Source organism: Oncorhynchus nerka, linkage group LG2, assembly GCF_034236695.1.
Source record: "Oncorhynchus nerka isolate Pitt River linkage group LG2, Oner_Uvic_2.0, whole genome shotgun sequence".
NCBI lineage: Eukaryota > Metazoa > Chordata > Actinopteri > Salmoniformes > Salmonidae > Oncorhynchus > Oncorhynchus nerka.
This window is the reverse complement of record NC_088397.1, coordinates 43,619,560-43,639,773: the sequence shown is the minus strand read 5'-3', so window position 1 is coordinate 43,639,773 and position 20,214 is coordinate 43,619,560. Positions and strand designations below refer to the sequence as shown.

At 42.7% G+C, this 20,214-nt stretch overlaps 1 protein-coding gene across 1 annotated transcript; it reads left to right on the top strand.

Moving 5' to 3' along the window:
• Positions 1-626: 626 nt before the first annotated feature.
• On the top strand, positions 627-20,086 carry LOC115135618 (U1 small nuclear ribonucleoprotein C-like). Its single transcript, XM_029670516.2, has 6 exons — positions 627-718; positions 18,129-18,171; positions 18,276-18,384; positions 18,816-18,905; positions 19,030-19,140; positions 19,464-20,086. The coding sequence occupies exons 1-6, from the start codon at positions 711-713 to the stop codon at positions 19,571-19,573; spliced, it is 471 nt and encodes a 156-aa protein (XP_029526376.1). The 5' UTR covers positions 627-710; the 3' UTR covers positions 19,574-20,086.
• Positions 20,087-20,214: the final 128 nt, after the last annotated feature.

Here is a 20,214-nt window from a genome sequence, read left to right as displayed (position 1 = left end):
AGGTTTGGGCTATTTCTAAATTGCATCGCGGCCGCCATGGCATTTCTCTTGTGTAAAAAAAATTCTCACTGTGACCTGCTGATGCTGACTATCAGGCTGTGAGTGAGTAAGTGAATGAATAATGGGGAGGACCGGAGGGGTGTATATGTGTGTGTTGAGAGCACTGGTTGAGAGAGTTCTGCAGCAGGCAGCTGAGTCACGGAGCACCTTGTGACAACTTTTTGCCAGTTGTAGGTAGGCTACTTCGATTGGTCATTATGGAGCCACCTATTTCCAATCCCTTTTCCATAAAATATATTACCAACGTAATTAAAGCAGTAAAAATACATGTTTTGACATACCCGTGGTATACGTTCTGATATGCCACGGCTGTCAGCCAATCAGCATTCAGGGCTCGAACCAACCAGCTTAATCATAGCAGCCAGAACAAGTGAAATTGAAAATGATCTGGCTAGTTTAATAAAGGGGAATTATATTTTCTCTTGCAAAGCTCTCAATGATTATTATTTTAATGAAAACAGAATTAAATTAAGTCTATATTATTTCTTAATTCCCTCGAGGTCGTTATGAGAAAGGGTTTATTGGATAAAAGTGGAAACTAATATTGCTGCTGGTTTTCAGGCCTTATGACCAATTTACATTTGCGAAGGCCTGGCAACCCTCAACACAGGAAATGATCTCACTGAGCGTCTCGTGAAGAACACAAAAATATGCCTAAGTAAGTTGCGAAATGCCTCAATTCAAGTGTTATTTCCAAGTATTTTATCGCTGCGTCACCTGCAATATTTACATGTTTCAATGTTTTAAAACTTATGTTTGGGAACGATTCTTTTTAAATCGAGATTGTGTATATTTTGTGTCTGCCCCCCAATAGTAAACGTTAGCATTACGACCTTTAGCGTTTCCATTTAGCTCATTATTCATTCCCATCTAGCCAGTTCGCTGTTTTGATACTAAGCTATTTGTTCTCATTTAGCTATGCAATATCGTGGTAATGATCTCCTTTGCCTTAACTAAAGTTCAATTGTGTATGTGAAATATGTTTTATCTAGACTAGCTAGCTAACCCATTCATAGACGCTAACTGCTTTAGCGCCTGACGATAGTATATTTTTGTAAAGATCCCCGACTCGTTCTGAAAGTTAAAACGCATCGCTTGGGGTACTGAATGCATCTTTCATATCAGCGAGGAATAACTTTCATTAAACAAAAGGTTAAACGCCCACACCAGTAGAAATCCACTTTTTCATCCTGAAAGACGATGGCCAGAGCTTACCCATGATGTTGCACAACAATGTAGCTAAGTCATAATTTTAGGCGAAGTATGATATATTTCGGCTTGAAGTGCCAAATTCGAATGTGTCACCTCGGATGTTTCCGTGAATCTTAACTTCTTATGGCTGAGATCCCGTGTCTTTTCCAGTGGCAATTTTAGCATGTAAATCTTGGTGGGGCATTACATGAAACAATGCATTAATTTCACTATAACTGTGAGATTGCCCACAATCTGTTAGGGCCTACATGAAGCTGTCCCAACACCTTACCACTGCTACACCTGGCTATCAGCGGAGCTTTTTCTGGCTGTGAAACAGGTCATTTAGCCTCATTTACTGTCTTTTAAAAAACATGTTTTAAATGTTTTTATTTCACCTTTATTTAACCAGGTAGGCTAGTTGAGAACAAGTTCTCATTTGCAACTGCGACCTGGCCAAGATAAAGCAAATCGGTGTGAGACACAGACAACAACAGAGTTACACATGGAGTAAACAATAAACAAGCCAATAACACAATAAAAAGTCAATGACACAGTAGGAAAAAAAGTCAGTGTGTGCAAAAGGCATGAGGAGGTAGGCAATAAATAGGCCATAGGAGCGAATAATTAAAATTTAGCAGATTAACACTGGAGTGATAAATGAGCTAGATGATGATGTGCAAGTAGAGATACTGGTGTGCAAAAGAGCCGAAAAGTAAATAAAACAAAAACAGTATAGGGGTAGGTAGATTATGTGGGCTATTTACAGATGGACTATGTACTAGAGGTCGACCGATTATGATTTTTCAACGCCGATACCGATTATTGGAGGACCAAAAAAAAGCCGATACCGATTAACCGGGCGATTTTAAAAATAAAATAAAAATGTTTTAATTCATTTGTAATAATGACAATTACAACAATACTGAATGAACACTTATTTTAACTTAATATAATACATCAATAAAATCAATTTAGCCTCAAATGAATAATGAAACATGTTCAATTTGGTTTAAATATTGCAAAAGCAAAGTGTTGGAGAAGAAAATAATATGTGCCATGTAAAAAAGCTAACGTTTAAGTTCCTTGCTCAGAACATGAGAACATATGAAAGTTGGTGGTTCCTTTTAACATGAGACTTCAATATTCCAAGGTTTTAAGGTTTTAGGTTGTAGTTAATATAGTATTTATTGGACTATTTCTCTCGTATACCTTTGACTATTGGATGTTCTTATAGGCACTACAGTATTGTCATTGTAACAGCATAGCTTCCGTCCCTCTCCTCACCCCTACCTGGTCTCGAACCAGGAACACATCGACAACAGCCACACTCGAAGCAGCGTTACCCATCGCTCCACAAAAGCCGTGGCTCTTCCAGCGCAAAGGGAATAACTACTCCAAATCTCAAAGCGAGTGACAACTGTATTAGCGCACACCCAACTAACTAGCTAGCCATTTCACATCGGTTACACCAGCCATTAGGCTGATAGGCTTGAAGTCATAAACAGCGCTGTGCTTGCGAAGAGCTGCTGGCAAAATGCACGAAAGTGCTGTTTGAATGAATGATTGCGGGCCTGCTGCTGCTCAGTCAGACTGCTCTATCAAATCAGACTTAATTATAACATAATAACACACAAAAATACGAGCCTTTGGTCATTAATATGGTCGAATCCGGAAACTATCATTTCGAAAACAAAACGTTTATTATTTCAGTGAAATACGGAACCGTTCGGTATTTTATCTAACGGGTGGCATCTCTAAGTAAATATTCTTGGTACATTGCACAACCTTCAATGTTATGTCATATTTATGTAGAATTCTGGAAAATTAGTTAGCAATGAGCCAGGCAGCCCAAACTGTTGCATATACCCTCACTCTGCGTGCAATGAACGCAAGAGAAATTACACAATTTCGCCTGGTTATTATTGCCTGCTAAACTAGATTAGTAGTTATAACTAGTGATTATGATTGATTGTTTTTTATAAGATAAGTTTAATGCTAGCTAGAAATTGACCTTGGCTTCTATTGCATTCGCGTAACAGGCAGGCTCCTCGTGGCGTGTAATGGTTAGAGCGTTGGACGAGATCCCCTGAGCTGAAAAGGTGAAAATCTGTCGTTCTGCCCCTGAACAAGGCAGTTAACCCACCGTTCCTAGGCAGTCGTTGAAAATAAGAATGTGTTTTTAATTGACTTGCCTAGTTAAATAAAAGGTATAAAAATCGGAAATCGGCACCCAAAAATACAGATTTCCGATTGTTATGAAAACTTGTAATCGGGCCTAATTAATCGTCCATTCCGATTAATCGGTCGACCTCTACTATGTACAGCTGCAGCGATCGGTTAGCTGCTCAGATAGTTGATGTTTAAAGTTGATGAGGGAAATAAGTCTCCAACTTCAGTGATTTTTTTTTTTTTTTTTTTGCAATTCGTTCCAGTCACTGGCAGCGGAGAACTGGACAGAAAAGCGGCCAAATTAGGTGTTCGCTTTGGGGATGATCAGTGCGATATACCTGCTGGAACGTATGCTACGGGTGGATGTTGTTATCGTGACCAGTGAACTGAGATAAGGCAGAGCTTTACCTAGCATAGCCTTATAGATGACCTGGAGCCAGTGGGTCTGGCGACGAATATGTAGCGAGGGCCAGCCGACTAGAACATACAGGTCGCAGTGGTGGGTGGTATAAGGTGATTTGGTAACAAAACGGATGGCACTGTGATAGACTGCATCCAGTTTGCTGAGTAGAGTGTTGGAAGCTATTTTGTCGATGACATCGCCGAAGTCGAGGATCGGTAGGATAGTCAGTTTTACTAGGGTAAGTTTGGCGGCGTGAGTGAAGGAGACTTTGTTGTGAAATAAAAGCCAATTCTAGATTTGATTTTGGATAGGAGATGTTTAATATGAGTCTGGAAGGAGAGTTTACAGTCTAGCCAGACACCTAGGTATTTATAGTTGTCCACATATTCTAGGTCGGAACCGTCCAGGGTGGTGATGCTAGGCGGGCGGGTGCGGAAGGAGTGTTGTATGGCATTGAAGCTCGTTTGGAGGTTAGTTAGCACAGTGTCCAAGGAAGGGCCAGAAGTATACAGAATGGTGTCATCTGTGTAGAGGTGGATCAGGGAATCGCCTGCAGCAAGAGCGGCGACATTGATATATACAGAGAAAAGATTCGGCCCGAGAATTGAACCCTGTGATACCCCCATAGAGACTGCCAGAGGTCCGGACAACATGCCCTCCGATTTGACACACTGAACTCTGCCTGCAAAGTAGTTGGTGAACCAGGCGAGGCAGTCATTAGAAAAACCAAGGCTATTGAGTCTGCCAATAAGAATACGGTGATTGACAGAGTCGAAAGCCTTGGCCAGGTCCATGAAGACGGCTGCACAGTACTGTCTTTTATCGATGGCGGTTATGATATCGTTTAGTACCTTGAGCGTGGCTGAGGTGCACCCGTGACCGGCTCGGAAGCCGGATTGCACAGCGGAGAAGGTACGGTGGGATTCGAAATGGTCAGTGATCTGATTATTAACTTGGCTTTCGAAGACTTTAGATAGGCAGGGCAGGCTGGATATAGGTCTGTAACAGTTTGGGTCTAGGGTGTCACCCCCTTTGAAGAGGGGGAGGACCGCAGCAGCTCTCGGACGATACTAAAGAGGTTAAACAGGTTGATAATAGGGGTTGCAACAATGGCGGCAGATCGTTTTAGAAAGAGAGGGTCCAGATTGTCTAGCCCAGCTGATCTGCGTTCATCCACCTCTGGCCTGCTCGCCTCCCTACCACTGAGGAAGTACAGTTCCCGCGCAGCCCAGTCAAAACTGTTCGCTGCTCTGGCCCCCCAATGGTGGAACAAACTCCCTCACGACGCCAGGACAGCGGAGTCAATCACCACCTTCCGGAGACACCTGAAACCCCACCTCTTTCAGGAATATCTAGGATAGGATAAAGTAATCCTTCTCACCCCTCCCCCCCCTTAAAATATTTAGATGCACTATTGTAAAGTGGCTGTTCCACTGGATGTCTTAAGGTGAACGCACCAATTTGTAAGTCGCTCTGGATAAGAGCGTCTGCTAAATGACCTAAGTGTAATGTAAATGATTTGTACGGGTCCAGGTTTTGCAGCTCTTTCAGAACATCTGCTGTCTGGATTTGGGTGAAGGAGAAGCATGGGCGAGTAGCTGCGGGGGAGGCAGAGCTGTTGGCCGGGGTTGGAGTAGCCAGGAGGAAGGCATGGCCAGCCGTTGAGAAATGCTTATTGAAATGTTATTTTATCATGGATTTGTCAGTGATGACCGTGTTACCTAGCCTCAGTGCAAGTGGGCAGCTGGGAGGAGGTGCTCTTGTTCTCCATGGACTTTACAGTGTCCCAAACTTTTTGGAGTTAGAGCTACAGGATGCGAATTTCTGCTTGAAAAAGCTAGCCTTTGCTTTCCTGACTGACTGCGTGTATTGGTTCCTGACTTCCCTGAACAGGTGCATATCGTGGGGACTATTCAATGCTATTGCAGTCCGCCACAGGATGTTTTTGTGCTGGTCAAGGGCAGTCAGGTCTTGAGTGAACCAAGGGCTATATCTCTTCTTGGTTCTGCATTTTTTGAACGGAGCATGCTTATCTAAGATGGTGAGGAAAAGTGCTCGCTGAAGTGTTTTAGGGAGCGTTTGACAGTGATGAGGGGTGGTCGTTTGACCGCAGGCCCATAGTGGATACAGGCAATGAGACAGTGATCGCTGAGATCCTGATTGAAAATAGCGGAGGTGTATTTGGAGGGCAAGTTGGTCAGGATAATGTCTGAGGGTGCCCATGTTTATGGATTTAGTACCTGGTGGGTTCCTTGATGATTTGTGTGAGATTGAGGGCATCCAGCTTAGATTGTAGGACTGCCGGGGTGTTAAGCATATCCCAGTTTAGGTCACCTAACAGAACAAACTCTGAAGCTAGATGGGGGGCGATCAATTCACAAATGGTGTCCAGGGCACAGGTGGGAGCGGAGGGGGGTCGATACCAGGCGGCAACAGTGAGAGACTTATTTCTGGAGAGGTAAATTTAAAAAATTTGTAGTTCAAACTGTTTGGGTATAGACCTGGAAAGTATGACAGAACTTTGCAGGCTATCTCTGCGGTAGATTGCAACCCCTTTGGCAGTTCTATCTTGACAGAAAATGTTGTAGCTGGGTAGGAAATCTCAGAATTGTTGGTTGCCTTCCTAAGCCAGGATTCACGGCAAGTTCATCAGGGTTGGGGGAGTGTGATAAAGCAGTGAGTAAAACAAACTTAGGGAGGAGGCTTCTGATGTTGACATGCATGAAACCAAGGTTTTTTCGATCACAGAAGTCAACAAATGAGGGTGCCTGGTGACACGCAGGGCCTGGGTTTACCTCCACATCACCCAAGGAACAGAGGAGGAGTAGGATGAGGGTACGGCTAAAGGCTATCAAAACTGGTCGCCTAGAGCGTTGGGGACAAAGAATAAAAGGAGCAGATTTCTTTGCGTGGTAGAATAGATTCAGGGCATAATGTACAGACAGGGGTATGGTGGGGTGCGGGTACAGCGGAGGTAAGCCCAGGCACTGAGTGATGATAAGGTAGGTTGTATCTCTGGATAAGCTGGTTATAATGGGTGAGGTCACCACATGTGTGGGAGGTGGGACAAAGGAGGTATCAGAGGTCTAATGAGTGAAACTAGGGGCTCCATTGTAAACTAAAACAATGATAACTAACCTAAACAACAGTATTCAAGGCATATTGACATATGAGAGAGACATACAGCGAGGCATAAAGCAATCACAGGTGTTGATTTGGAGAGCTAGCTAAGACAACAATGGGTGAGACCACAACAGCTAATCGGCTAAAACAACAACAGGTAAAATGGCGATGAAGGGGCAAAGAGGGTCGGTTAACTACACACAGAGCCTGAGTTCGCGGCTGGGGCCGACAGATAAACAACAACAAAAATTACAAAAAACATGTACAAACTAGTGATGCACCGATATGACATTTTTTGGCCGATACCAATATGCAATATTTTCCTTGCCAAAAAAATGGTACAGAAAAAAAAAATTGTGGCCTTTTAAGCATTCTAGTACAGTTATAGTTATCACGCACACATGGATGCAGCGGTCTAAGGCACTGCATCTCAGTGCAAGTGGTGTCACTACAGTTCTTGGTTTGAATCCAGGCTGTATCACATCTGGCCGTGATTGGAAGTCCCATAGGGTGGCTTCATATTGGCCCAGCATCGTCCGGGTTTGGCCAGGGTAGGCCGTCATTATAAATAAGAATTTGTTCTGAACTGACTTACCTGGTTAAATAAAGGTTACACATATATACACACCACACTGACCAAAAAGTAATTTTGTTGGCATTTACGTATGTCCCCGTTACCAGTAAAACATCATCAAAACCTATTTCTTTTACTCACTTGCTGTGCTGTTTCGTTGTTCATTTGTTCAGTCGTTTCATTCTCAACCAGGATTTCTATGGAACGCTGTTTGGGTCTTTGCGTGTCAAAAAAGATACATGTCAAAACATTATTTCATGTGTCAAATAACACTATTTGACGTGTCAAATAAGCTTGTTGACCAATCAGGACCTGACATGACAGCACATCAAATAATAATTTAATAAGTTCATACATTTTTTATGTCGTTATTACACATTGATTATACTATCACTCGTATTTCATATTTCGCAACGATTCATTGATACGTATGCTATGATGCTGGTAAAGTTGTCTCGTGCACCTACAGTGCTGGTCATTAAAAAAAGCTAGCTAGCTCATGGATGCAAACAATGTTCTTCCCCAAAAACATAGCAAAATAAACCTAATTTATAAGACAGTTCTTATTTGATTAATGTTGGTTGGACCAATCTATGTGAAGCTAGCCACAATAAGGATTAGCCGCAATAGTGGACTTTGCGGTTAGCTTTCAAAATAAAAGTATATCATTGACAGTGATGCAAATTAATACAAATTGTAGAATTGATTGAATAGATCATGCTAAACGAGGTTGGAATGTTGTCTTTCTACTCCGTGACACCCAGAGAACATTAGCATCGTAGCTCTTATTGCGGGACTCTGAAACACCTGTGAATTGAGCCACGTTTATTGTCAACCTATGTGTATTGAACACTATTCTTGAGGAAAAACAATACTGCATGGATGTTTTGGAGTCTGATAACCGAGGAGGACGTTCGGAAAAAATATCTTGGGTATTGAGTAGACTGATACCCCATTTCATTGATCCTCAATCCTTAGGTACAGTTGTACAGTGCAACATGAATGAATGTCAATACACACAATAGGATGGCTGGGGAGGTGATTTCACACAGTCACAGTGTGAGAGCTACAACGCTAATATTTGCGTAAATTCTTCTGAGTTGTGTTCTGTGGGTAGCACCGAGTAGACTGATACCTCATTTCATTGCTTCACATTCCAAACTTGTTTGTCATTATCTAGTCTAAATATGGCATAATGTTCTCTGTATATATCAATGATGTTGCTCTTGCTGCGGGCGATTCCCTGATCCACCTCTACGCAGACGACACCATTCTATATACTTTCGGCCCGTCATTGGACACTGTGCTATCTAACCTCCAAACGAGCTTCAATGCCATACAGCACTCCTTCCGTGGCCTCCAACTGCTCTTAAACGCGAGTAAAACCAAATGCATGCTTTTCAACCGATCGCTGCCTGCACCCGCATGCCCGACTAGCATCACCACCCTGGATGGTTCCGACCTTGAATATGTGGACATCTATAAGTACCTAGGTGTCTGGCTAAACTGCAAACTCTCCTTCCAGACTCACATCAAACATCTCCAATCGAAAATCAAATCAAGAGTCGGCTTTCTATTCCGCAACAAAGCCTCCTTCACTCACGCCGCCAAGCTTACCCTAGTAAAACTGACTATCCTACCGATCCTCGACTTCGGCGATGTCATCTACAAAATGGCTTCCAACACTCTACTCAGCAAACTGGATGCAGTCTATCACAGTGCCATCCGTTTTGTCACCAAAGCACCTTATACCACCCACCACTGCGACTTGTATGCTCTAGTCGGCTGGCCCTCGCTACATATTCGTCGCCAGACCCACTGGCTCCAGGTCATCTACAAGTCCATGTTAGGTAAAGCTCCGCCTTATCTCAGTTCACTGGTCACGATGGCAACACCCATCCGTAGCACACGCTCCAGCAGGTGTATCTCACTGATCATCCCTAAAGCCAACACCTCATTTGGCCGCCTTTCGTTCCAGTACTCTGCTGCCTGTGACTGGAACGAACTGCAAAAATCGCTGAAGTTGGAGACTTTTATCTCCCTCACCAACTTCAAACATCAGCTATCCGAGCAGCTAACCGATCGCTGCAGCTGTACATAGTCTATTGGTAAATAGCCCACCCATTTTCACCTACCTCATTCCCATACTGTTTTTATACTGTTTTTTTAATTTTTAATTTATTTACTTTTCTGCTCTTTTGCACACCAATATCTCTACCTGTACATGACCATCTGATCATTTATCACTCCAGTGTTAATCTGCAAAATTGTATTATTCGCCTACCTCCTCATGCCTTTTGCACACATTGTATATAGACTGCCCATTTTTTTCTACTGTGTTATTGACTTGTTAATTGTTTACTCCATGTGTAACTCTGTTGTCTGTTCACACTGCTATGCTTTATCTTGGCCAGGTCGCAGTTGCAAATGAGAACTTGTTCTCAACTAGCCTACCTGGTTAAATAAAGGTGAAATAAAAATAAAAATAATACCACCAATTGTAACCTTCTGCATCACTTTCAAAGGTACTTTTATTTTGAAGGCTAACCGCAAATTCCACTATTGTGCCTAATCCTTATTGTGGCTAGCTTCACAACACATAACCCGGTCCGGTCGAGCCTCACTAGCCAGATGAAGCTAGCTGGCTGCTTATAACCTTCGCTTTGGGCAACAGGGTTAAGTAGCTAGCTAGCTAAGTTCAATTTCAATAGGCAAACAACAAGTGGCTGCCTAGCTAATACTTATTCTCAAGGATTCCTAAATCATTGCTAAGAATAATGAAAATGACTGCAGTTCCTATTGATCATTGTTTTCAGGCTGGTTGTATTGATGCTAGCTAGGCACCAAGCTAAAGCTACCCCAGAAGTTGCGGTGGTACAAAAAATGCTTTATTACCAACGCCGTATTGTAAACACATTGTTCGTGGCCGGTGTTTGCTTGTTTGCAGACTTTTTGTTTAACAAACAAGGTCGACTCATGATGACGTCAGTGATCTTCAGGTTCCCGACTTACAATTTCAAGTTGGATGAACCTTCAAAACGTATTTTCCTAGTCAGAGCTCGTTTTTTTTCCAGAATTCCCAGTTGTCTTGAACTCACTGAAGCCAGATTTCCCATTTCTGAGTTTCCTGTTGTTTTGAACGCGTCAGAAGTCATGCTGGATTGACAGGATGGCCAATGTTGAATGTTTATCCTTTTAAGCTTGGAAAAAAGACCCTTAAACCCAGACTTGAGACCACACACCCACTCTACTGAATAGCAGGGTAATGATTGCTTTGCAATGCTTGCAGGTAGCCACTGATTCCTTCCAAACCACTCATTGTTGAATTTGCGATTTTCAAGTGGTTGTGTAATGTTTATGGTCGATGAGCACCGATACGTTTTATCTATCATTTCTCTTCATTATTTCTCTTCATATGACAAGGATGAAAAAGGATTTGGCAGTAGATTGTCGACTTGATTCATGATAACTGCTAGCTGAGATTTTTAATGTATGATGTTGACCTGATCAGTCCAATCAAACTTCTGTACGTATAGTGTGATTTTACAAAATTTTATCTGTGGCCAATGACCTTGAGCCTTTTTGGATGGGCACTTCTAATATCACTCTCTGGCAGCACTCCGGGGGCTTGAATTTGTGAGTTCTACCCTTTGATTTGGTGGTGGCAGAGTGTCCCCATGAGTGACAGAACACTGAGCCTATCACGGCGCAAATGGAGAACATTACCAACCCCTGTGCTCCGTTTTTTTTCCGTTGGCTGCCCCACCACCACAGAATGCACAGAGCTAGGTTGAAACACTTGCATTTTGGAGCTGCCTTACTCAAGAAAGCAAAAAGAAACAATGTTTGAATGTGGGTTTATTAACAAAAAAAAAAAATTACAACAAAAAAACCTATGTAACACATATTAATGCCAAAATAACATGCAAAACAGGCAACCCCCTCCCCAAAAACAATATATACCGTACCAGTCAAAAGTTTGGACACACCTACTCATTCCAGGGATTTTCTTTATTTTTACTATTTTCTACATTGTAGAATAATAGTGAAGACATCAAAACTATGAACTATATATAAAATGGCGCCCGGAGAACAAGGCTGACCTTTTATGTATTCCTAACTGTGCTTTATGTTCATTTCTTTGCTTTGTTTGTAAGTTATTTTGTACATAATGTTTCTGCTACCGCCTCTCATGACCAAAAATAACTTCTGAACATCAGGACTGCGATAATAAACCCCCACTTCCTTCCATTCTACTAGCAAACGTGCAATCTTTGGAAAATAAAATCGATGACATACGCGGAAGATTAAACTACCAACGGGATATTCAAAACTGTAATATCTAATGCTTCATGCTGGCTGGTTATAAGCTGTATCGGCGGGACAGAACAGCGGCGTCTGTTAAGACCAGGAGCAGTGGACTATGTATTTTTCTAAATAACAGCTGGTGCACGATATCTAAGGAAGTCTCGAAGCAAACATGAAAATGCTCATCCAGAGGCGGCAATACCAGTGGCCGGGGACTTTAATACAGGGAAACTGAAATGAGTTTTACCAAATTTCTATCAGCATGTTACATGTGCAACCAGAGGGGGAAAAAACTCTGGAACACCTTTAATCCACACACAGAGATGTATACAAAGCTCTCCCTCGCCCTCCATTTTGCAAATCTGACCATAATTCTATCCTCCTGATTTAAGCAAGCACCATTGACTTGATCAATAAAAAAAAGTGGTGAGATGAAGCGGATGCTAAGCTACAGGACTGTTTTACAAGCACAGACTGGATAATGTTCCGGGATTCCTCCGGTGGTATTGAGGAGTACAACACATCAGTCATTGGCTTCATCAATGAGTGCATCAATGACGTTTTCCCCACAGTTGGCCGTAGGTACATACCCCAACCAGAAGCCATGGATTACAGGCAGCATCCGCACTGAGCTAAAGACTAGAGCTAATGCTTTCAAGGAGCGGGACTCTTACCCGGAAGCTTATACGAAATCTCGCTATACCCTCGGACGACCCATTAAACAGGCAAAGCATCAATACAGGACTAAGATCGAATCGTACTACACCGGCTCTGACGCTCATCGGATGTGGCAGGACTTGCAAACAATTACAGACTACAAAGGGAACCACAGCCGAGAGCTGCCCAGTGACACGAGCCTACCAGATGAGCTAAACTACTTCTATGCTCGCTTTGAGGCAAATAACACTAAAACATGCATGAGAGCACCAGCTGTTCCGGAAGACTGTGTGAGCACGCTCTCAGCAGCCGATGTGATTAAGACCTTTAATCAGGTTAACATTCACAAGGCCGCAGGGCCAGACAGATTACCAGGACGTGTACTGCGAGCATGCGCTGACCATAGTCCCTGTTCCCAAGAACACTAAGGTAACCTGCCTGAATTACCTCCGTCTGTAGCCATGAAGTGCTTTGAAAGGCTGGTCATGGCTCACATCAACACCATTATCCCAGAAACCCTAGACCCACTCCAATTTGCACACCACCCCAACAGATCCACAGATGATGCAATCTCTATTGCACTCCACACTGCCCTTTCCCACTGACTACGGCTCAGTGTTCAACACCATATTGCCAAAGCTCATCACTATGCTAAGGACTTTGGGACTAAACACCTCCCTCTGCAACTGGATCCTGGACTTCCTGATGGGCTGCCCCCAGGTGGTCAGGGTAGGTAACAACACATCAGCCTTGCTGATCCTTAACACGGAGGCCCCTCAGGGGTACGTGCTCAGTCCCCTCCTGTATTCCCTGTTCGCTCATGACTGCACGGCCAGGCACGACTCCAACACCATCATTAAGTTTGCCGATGACACAACAGTGGTATGGCCTGATCAACGACGAGACAGCCTATAGGGAGGAGGTCAAAGACTTGGCAGTGTGGTGCCAGGACAATAACCTCTCCTCAACGTGATCAAGACATAGGAGATGATTGTGGATTACAGGAAAAAGAGGACCGAGCACCCCCCCCACAATTCTCATCGACGGGGATGTAGTGGAGCAGGTTGAGTGCTTCAAGTTCCTCTATACCAGGCGGTGTCAGAGGAAGGCACTAAAAATTGGTTGGACTCCAGCCACCCTAGTCATAGACCAGTCTCTCTGCTACTGCACGGCTGGTAGTGGTACCGGAGCGTCAAGTCTAGGTCCAAGAGGCTTCTAAACAGCATCTGGCTACCTAGACTATTTGCATTGCCCCCCCCTTTTTTATACCGCTGATACTCTGTTGTTATCATCTATGCATAGTCACTTTAATAACTCTACCTACATGTACATATTACCTCAACTAACCGGTGACCCCGCACATTGACTCTGTACCGGTACTCACCTGTGTATAGTCTTGCTATTGTTATTTTACTGCTGCTATTTAATTACTTGTTACTTTTATTTCTTATTCTTACAAAAAATTTGGGTTATTTATAATTTTTTTAACTGCATTGTTTGTTAGGTGCTTGTATGTAAGCATTTCACTGTAAGGTGAACAGGTGAAAACCTGTTGTTTTTGGCTCATGTGACTAATAAAATGTGATTTTAAATAACACATGGAATCATGTAGTAACCAAAAAGTGTTAAACAAATCTAGATATACTTTAGATTTTTCAAAGTAACCATCCTTTGCCTTGATGACAGCTATATATACAGTGCCTTGCGAATTCAGCCCCCTTGAACTTTGCGACCTTTTGCCACATTTCAGTCTTCAAACATAAAGATATAAAACTGTATTTTTTTGTGAAGAATCAACAACAAGTGGGACACAATCATGAAGTGGAACAACGTTTATTGGATATTTCAAACTTTTTTAACATATCAAAAACTGAAACATTGGGCGTGCAAAATTATTCAGCCCCCTTAAGTTAATACTTTGTAGCGCCACCTTTTGCTGCGATTACAGCTGTAAGTCGCTTGGGGTATGTCTCTATCAGTTTTGCACATCGAGAGACTGAATTTCTTTCCCATTCCTCCTTGCAAAACAGCTCGAGCTCAGTGAGGTTAGATGGAGAGCATTTGTGAACAGCAGTTTTCAGTTCTTTCCACAGATTCTCGATTGGATTCAGGTCTGGACTTTGACTTGGCCATTCTAACACCTGGATATGTTTATTTTTGACCCATTCCATTGTAGATTTTGCTTTATGTTTTGGATCATTGTCTTGTTGGAAGACAAATCTCCGTCCCAGTCTCAGGTCTTTTGCAGACTCCATCAGGTTTTCTTCCAGAATGGTCCTGTATTTGGCTCCATCCATCTTCCCATCAATTTTAACCATCTTCCATGTCCCTGCTGAAGAAAAGCAGGCCCAAACCATGATGCTGCCACCACCATGTTTGACAGTGGGGATGGTGCAGTGGGGATGTTGTGTTCAGGGTGATGAGCTGTGTTGCTTTTACGCCAAACATAACGTTTTGCATTGTTGCCAAAAAGTTCAATTTTGGTTTCATCTGACCAGAGCACCTTCTTCCACATGTTTGGTGCGTCTCCCAGGTGGCTTGTGGCAAACTTTAAACGACACTTTTTATGGATATCTTTAAAAAATGGCATTCTTCTTGCCACTCTTCCATAAAGGCCATATTTGTGCAATATACGACTGATTGTTGTCCTATGGACAGAGTCTCCCACCTCAGCTGTAGATCTCTGCAGTTCATCCAGAGTGATCATGGGCCTCTTGGCTGCATCTCTGATCAGTCTTCTCCTTGTATGAGCTGAAAGTTTAGAGGGACGGCCAGGTCTTGGTAGATTTGCAGTGGTCTGATACTCCTTCCATTTCAATATTATCGCTTGCACAGTGCTCCTTGGGATGTTTAAAGCTTGGGAAATATTTTTGTATCCAAATCCGGCTTTAAACTTCTTCACAACAGTATCTCGGACCTGCCTGGTGTGTTCCTTGTTCTTCACGCTTTTAACGGACCTCTGAGACTATCACAGTGCAGGTGCATTTATACGGAGACTTGATTACACACAGGTGGATTGTATTTATCATCATTAGTCATTTAGGTCAACATTGGATCATTCAGAGATCCTCACTGAACTTCTGGAGAGAGTTTGCTGTACTGAAAGTAAAGGGGCTGAATAATTTTGCACGCCCAATTTTTCAGTTTTTGATTTGTTAAAAAAGTTTGAAATATCCAATAAATGTCGTAACACGTCATGATTGTGTCCCACTTGTTGTTGATTCTTCACAAAAAAATACAGTTTTATATCTTTATGTTTGAAGCCTGAAATGTGGCAAAAGGTCGCAAAGTTCAAGGGGGCCGAATACTTTCGCAAGGCACTGTATCTGGGCAGGGACGCAGCCATGGGAGGCCATAGGCCCACCCACTTGGGAGCCAGACCCACCCATTTTGGAGCCAGCCTCAGCCAATAAGAATGAGTTTTTCCCCACAAAAGGGCTTTATTACAGACATAAATACTTCTGTTTCATCAGCTGTCTAGGTGGCTGGTCTCTGATGATTCCGCAGGTGAAGAAGCCAGATGTGGAGGTCCTGGGCCGGCATAGTGACATGTGGTCTGCGGTTGCAAGGCTAGTTGAACATACTGCCATATTCTCTAAAACAACGTTGGAGGCAGTTTATGGTAGAGAAATTAAACATTTAAATTCTGGCTACCAACTGGTGGACATTCCTGCAGTCATGCCAATTGCACGCTCCATCAAAACATTTGTGGAATTGTGTTATGTGACACAACTGCGCGTTTTATAGTGTTCTTTTGTTGGCCCCAGCACAAGGTGCGCCTGTGTAATGATCAAACACCTGTGTAATGATCAGCTTCTTGATATGCCACACCTGTCAGGTGGATAGATTATCTTGGCAAAGGAGAAATGCTCACTTACACGGATGTAAACATTTCTGTACAAAATTTGAGATAAATTATATTTTTTTGCGTCTGGGACATTTCTAGGATCTTTTTTTTCTGCTCATGAAACATGGGAACACTTTACATGTTATATTTTTGTTCTGTATAGAAACTTCAGAAATGAGCTTCAAAGTGTTTTTTTGTTTTGGAACTATACTATTCATGTAATCTATTCAATAGTTTAGCTATAATGAATCCGGTCTAATGAATGTCATTTGACCCAATATTTTGGCCATGGATTAGAAAATGTAACTGTGATTATATGTATTATATGTTACATTTTAAAACCGTTGTAATTGTACAATTATTTTTGAATGGTCCGAGTCATGGTTTTGCATAAGGAAAATGTAAGATTCTTCTGTTCATTTAAAATAGTTTTATTTTTGAAACATTTTATATAGAATAAATTATAGTTATTTTAGTCGTTCTACCATTTATCAACATATTGTTCAATGATTAATCCGTGACTAGCTAATACGCTTTCTTTTTTGCCCCGTGGTATCGTTTTAGTACTGAGTACCGTGATACTAAACCTGGTATCGAAGTCAAATTCTGCTATCTTGACAACACTAAACAGCACAGATATTTATAGTGTACTTCACTGTGGAAAAAAGGCTGCAATGTTGATATGATTTTGAGTTTGCCTCCATATGGATTCACATTCGTCTCCAAGGATCATAAGGAAACATCCTAAAACAATTGCTTTGTTTATTTACAATCCCATTATCCAAACTGATTACTCATTTTACCTATCTCTTTAACAATTTCTAAATTACAGTGCATGGAGAATGGTGTTATTATTTTTCCACTTGGAACGTGTAGGTTCACTCAATCTTATTCATGGTTTCCTTCCGCGTAAAGGTGGTAATGGTCAGAATACAGTGTATCTGCCTCCTGAGTGATGCAGCGGTCTAAGGCATTACATCGCAGTGCTAGTTGCGTCACTACAGAACCTGGTTCGATCCCAGGCTGTGTCGCAGCCAGCCGCGCCCGGGAGACCCATGAGGCGGCGCACATTTGGCCCAGAGTCGTCGGGGTTAGGGGAGGGTTTGGCCGGCCGGGTTGTCCTTGTCCCGTCATGCTCCATGGACTCCTGTGGCGGGCCAGGCGGAGTGCACGCTGACACGGTCGCCAGGTGTACGGTGTTTCCTCTGACATATTAGTGCGGCTGGCTTCCGGGTTAAACAGGCATTGTGCCAAGAAGCAGTGCGGCTTAGCGGGGTCATGTTTCGGAGGACGCACGGCTCTCGCCCTTCGCCTCTCCCAAGTCTGTACTAGAGTTGCAGTGATGGGGCAAGACTAACTTTCAATTGGATATCACGAAATTGGGGAGGGAAAAAAATAAAAATAAATACACACCCCTGCCACATCTTAATTTCGCTGACATCCACCCCAAACTAACAGCTGGTGAATAGCATAAGTTCAAGGTTAGAATACAAAGAGAGAGAAGAGCATAAAAGGGAATTAGTCCATTCGTGTGCGCTTAACTTGGGTCGGAATTTCCCCCATGGAGCCAACTGTAGAAAAATGTACCTGCTGAAAACCCTACATACTAAGAAGGGTTTTCGAGAGCTACTAGCTAGCATCTTCTTCACTTTCCCAGCCAGAGCATTCTATTTGCATAGTAAAAAAATATAAGGCACTGCTCCAAGCTAGTTTGTTCTGGTCCATGGCCCAGCTAAAGTTTTTTTTTTTCTTTTTTCGGTGAATTGGTTAACTTGCTTTTTTGTATCCCCCAGATTTTATTGTGACTACTGTGATACGTACCTTACACATGACTCGGTAAGCCAGACTAATTTTCAGTCTCTGCACCCTTTAACAATAGCGAGCACATCATAAATTGCACCCTGTATTAACATTAAATTGAACATGATATATTTTTACAGCCATCGGTGAGAAAGACTCACTGTAGTGGACGAAAGCATAAAGAGAATGTGAAAGACTACTACCAGAAATGGATGGAGGAGCAGGCACAGAGCCTCATCGATAAAACAAGTAAGCAGATATGAAGGGGGTAGCTAAACATTTAGCCGATTCTATGCGGTTTCGTTTATAAGCAACAGTTTGTGCAGATACAAAACATACACAAGCCCCACACACCCATACTTGCATAATAAGCGTGTAGCGTTCGAATTCGGGGGTAGCACTGACCTGGATTCAAACTTGGGTCCAGCGACTGTCAACCCAACACCTTAGCCGTTACTCCAAGAGATCCGAACATCTTTTAAGGTCGCTACACTACCCCCGTGCGTGTCCCCATGCTTCTCTATACGAAGTCCCTCACATGAACACGTGCATCTCCGATGGCCTCATTGGGTGCCATCCCACGTCGGACACCGACGTAATGAATTCAGGGATAGCGCCCTGGTCCAGCGACTGTCAACTCTACAATAGGTTAACATGTTGCCTTGTGTTTTCCTCCTCAGCGGCTGCCTTCCAGTCTGGTAAGATCCCTCCTACCCCATTCCCTGGAGCCCCTCCCCCAGGCGGAGCCATGCTCCCTCCTCCAAACATCGGTAAGTAGACTGGACCAACCACAACAGTGCTAGTCTAGTATTTTGAGAATGATTTATATTTAAATGACATACTGATAACTTGGTGTGGGGGACTGAGCTTTAAATTGTCATTTGTGAACCCCAGGTGGCCCTCCACGCCCAGGCATGCTACCAGTGCCCGGGCCCCCTATGGGTGGACATGGTCCTCATATGATGCAAATGATGGGGCCCCCACCACATGGAATGATGCCTGGAGGTGAGATTATTGCCCCAACACCTACATCATGTATTGTTGATGTAAACAATGTGTGTGTGAGTGTGTCTAAATAAATATTTTCGATGGGCATTGAATTAAAGATCTGCAAGTTCTCACCCAAAATGTATCTGCTGCTCACAAATCTTCACTGAACAAGAACAGTTCATGCCTGGTCAAAGTCATAGCTTTGAGATATATTTTTCACCAAGATTTGATGTGATGTATTCATAATAGTCCATAAGGGACATGTATACTGGACCATGATTAGGGTACAATGTGAAAACCAAGTAAAATCAGATATGTTTGCTGTCCTGTATGTCCAGGTATGCGACCACCAATGGGCCACATGCAGATGATGCCTGGCCCACATATGATGCGCCACCATCGGCCAATGATGCTTATCAGACCGGGTATGATCCGGCCGGACAGATGAGACCCAAAATGAAGAGGCGCTCCTGTGTTCTACACTGCCATATACATGATCTTTGGAGGACACTGCACCAAATGCATTGTTTTTTTTTTTTAAATGGCCACCTATTGTCTCCACCTTAAAACCCATTTGGTAGAGTTCCACATCATCCCTCTTTATTGCCACAAAACCATTTTGACAGGCTATTTATTGTGGTTTCACATAACCAAAACTTCTGGGTTTTTTTGTGTTTAGTGTATAGGTCATATTTTTGTTTTGATGCATAGTTGTATTGTTTACACAAGTAGGTTTCTGTTTCCCCCTGCTGCTCTAATAAGAATACAGCTGTGGAGGTTTAACGTGGCACCAGTTGCACAGAAGCACATGCATGTCAGAAAGAGCAGGTATTATTTTGTCACTGTTCTGATGTAAATGCCTCATCACGTGATTTGTTTTTCAAAGTAAAATATTATTATTTTTTGGGCCCACAGTCTTTTTATTTTTGAAAGAAATAAAATGAGTAGACTTGAAAGTGTATGTTGGTCTTCAATCATTTTTTTTTTAATAATAGATTTATGAGGCTTCTACCTTCATAAAATGAACAAGGACTCCTGTTTAGAAAATGGTCTGTGCACTTTATTCAATTTACCTCTACTTTATTCAAC

Excerpts from the sequence above, each read along its gene's own strand:
- LOC115135618 (XM_029670516.2), top strand. Across the intron at positions 18,172-18,275 it reads CGTACCTTACACATGACTCG|CCATCGGTGAGAAAGACTCA; the intron begins GTAAGCCAGACT and ends ATATTTTTACAG. Across the intron at positions 18,906-19,029 it reads GCTCCCTCCTCCAAACATCG|GTGGCCCTCCACGCCCAGGC; the intron begins GTAAGTAGACTG and ends TGTGAACCCCAG.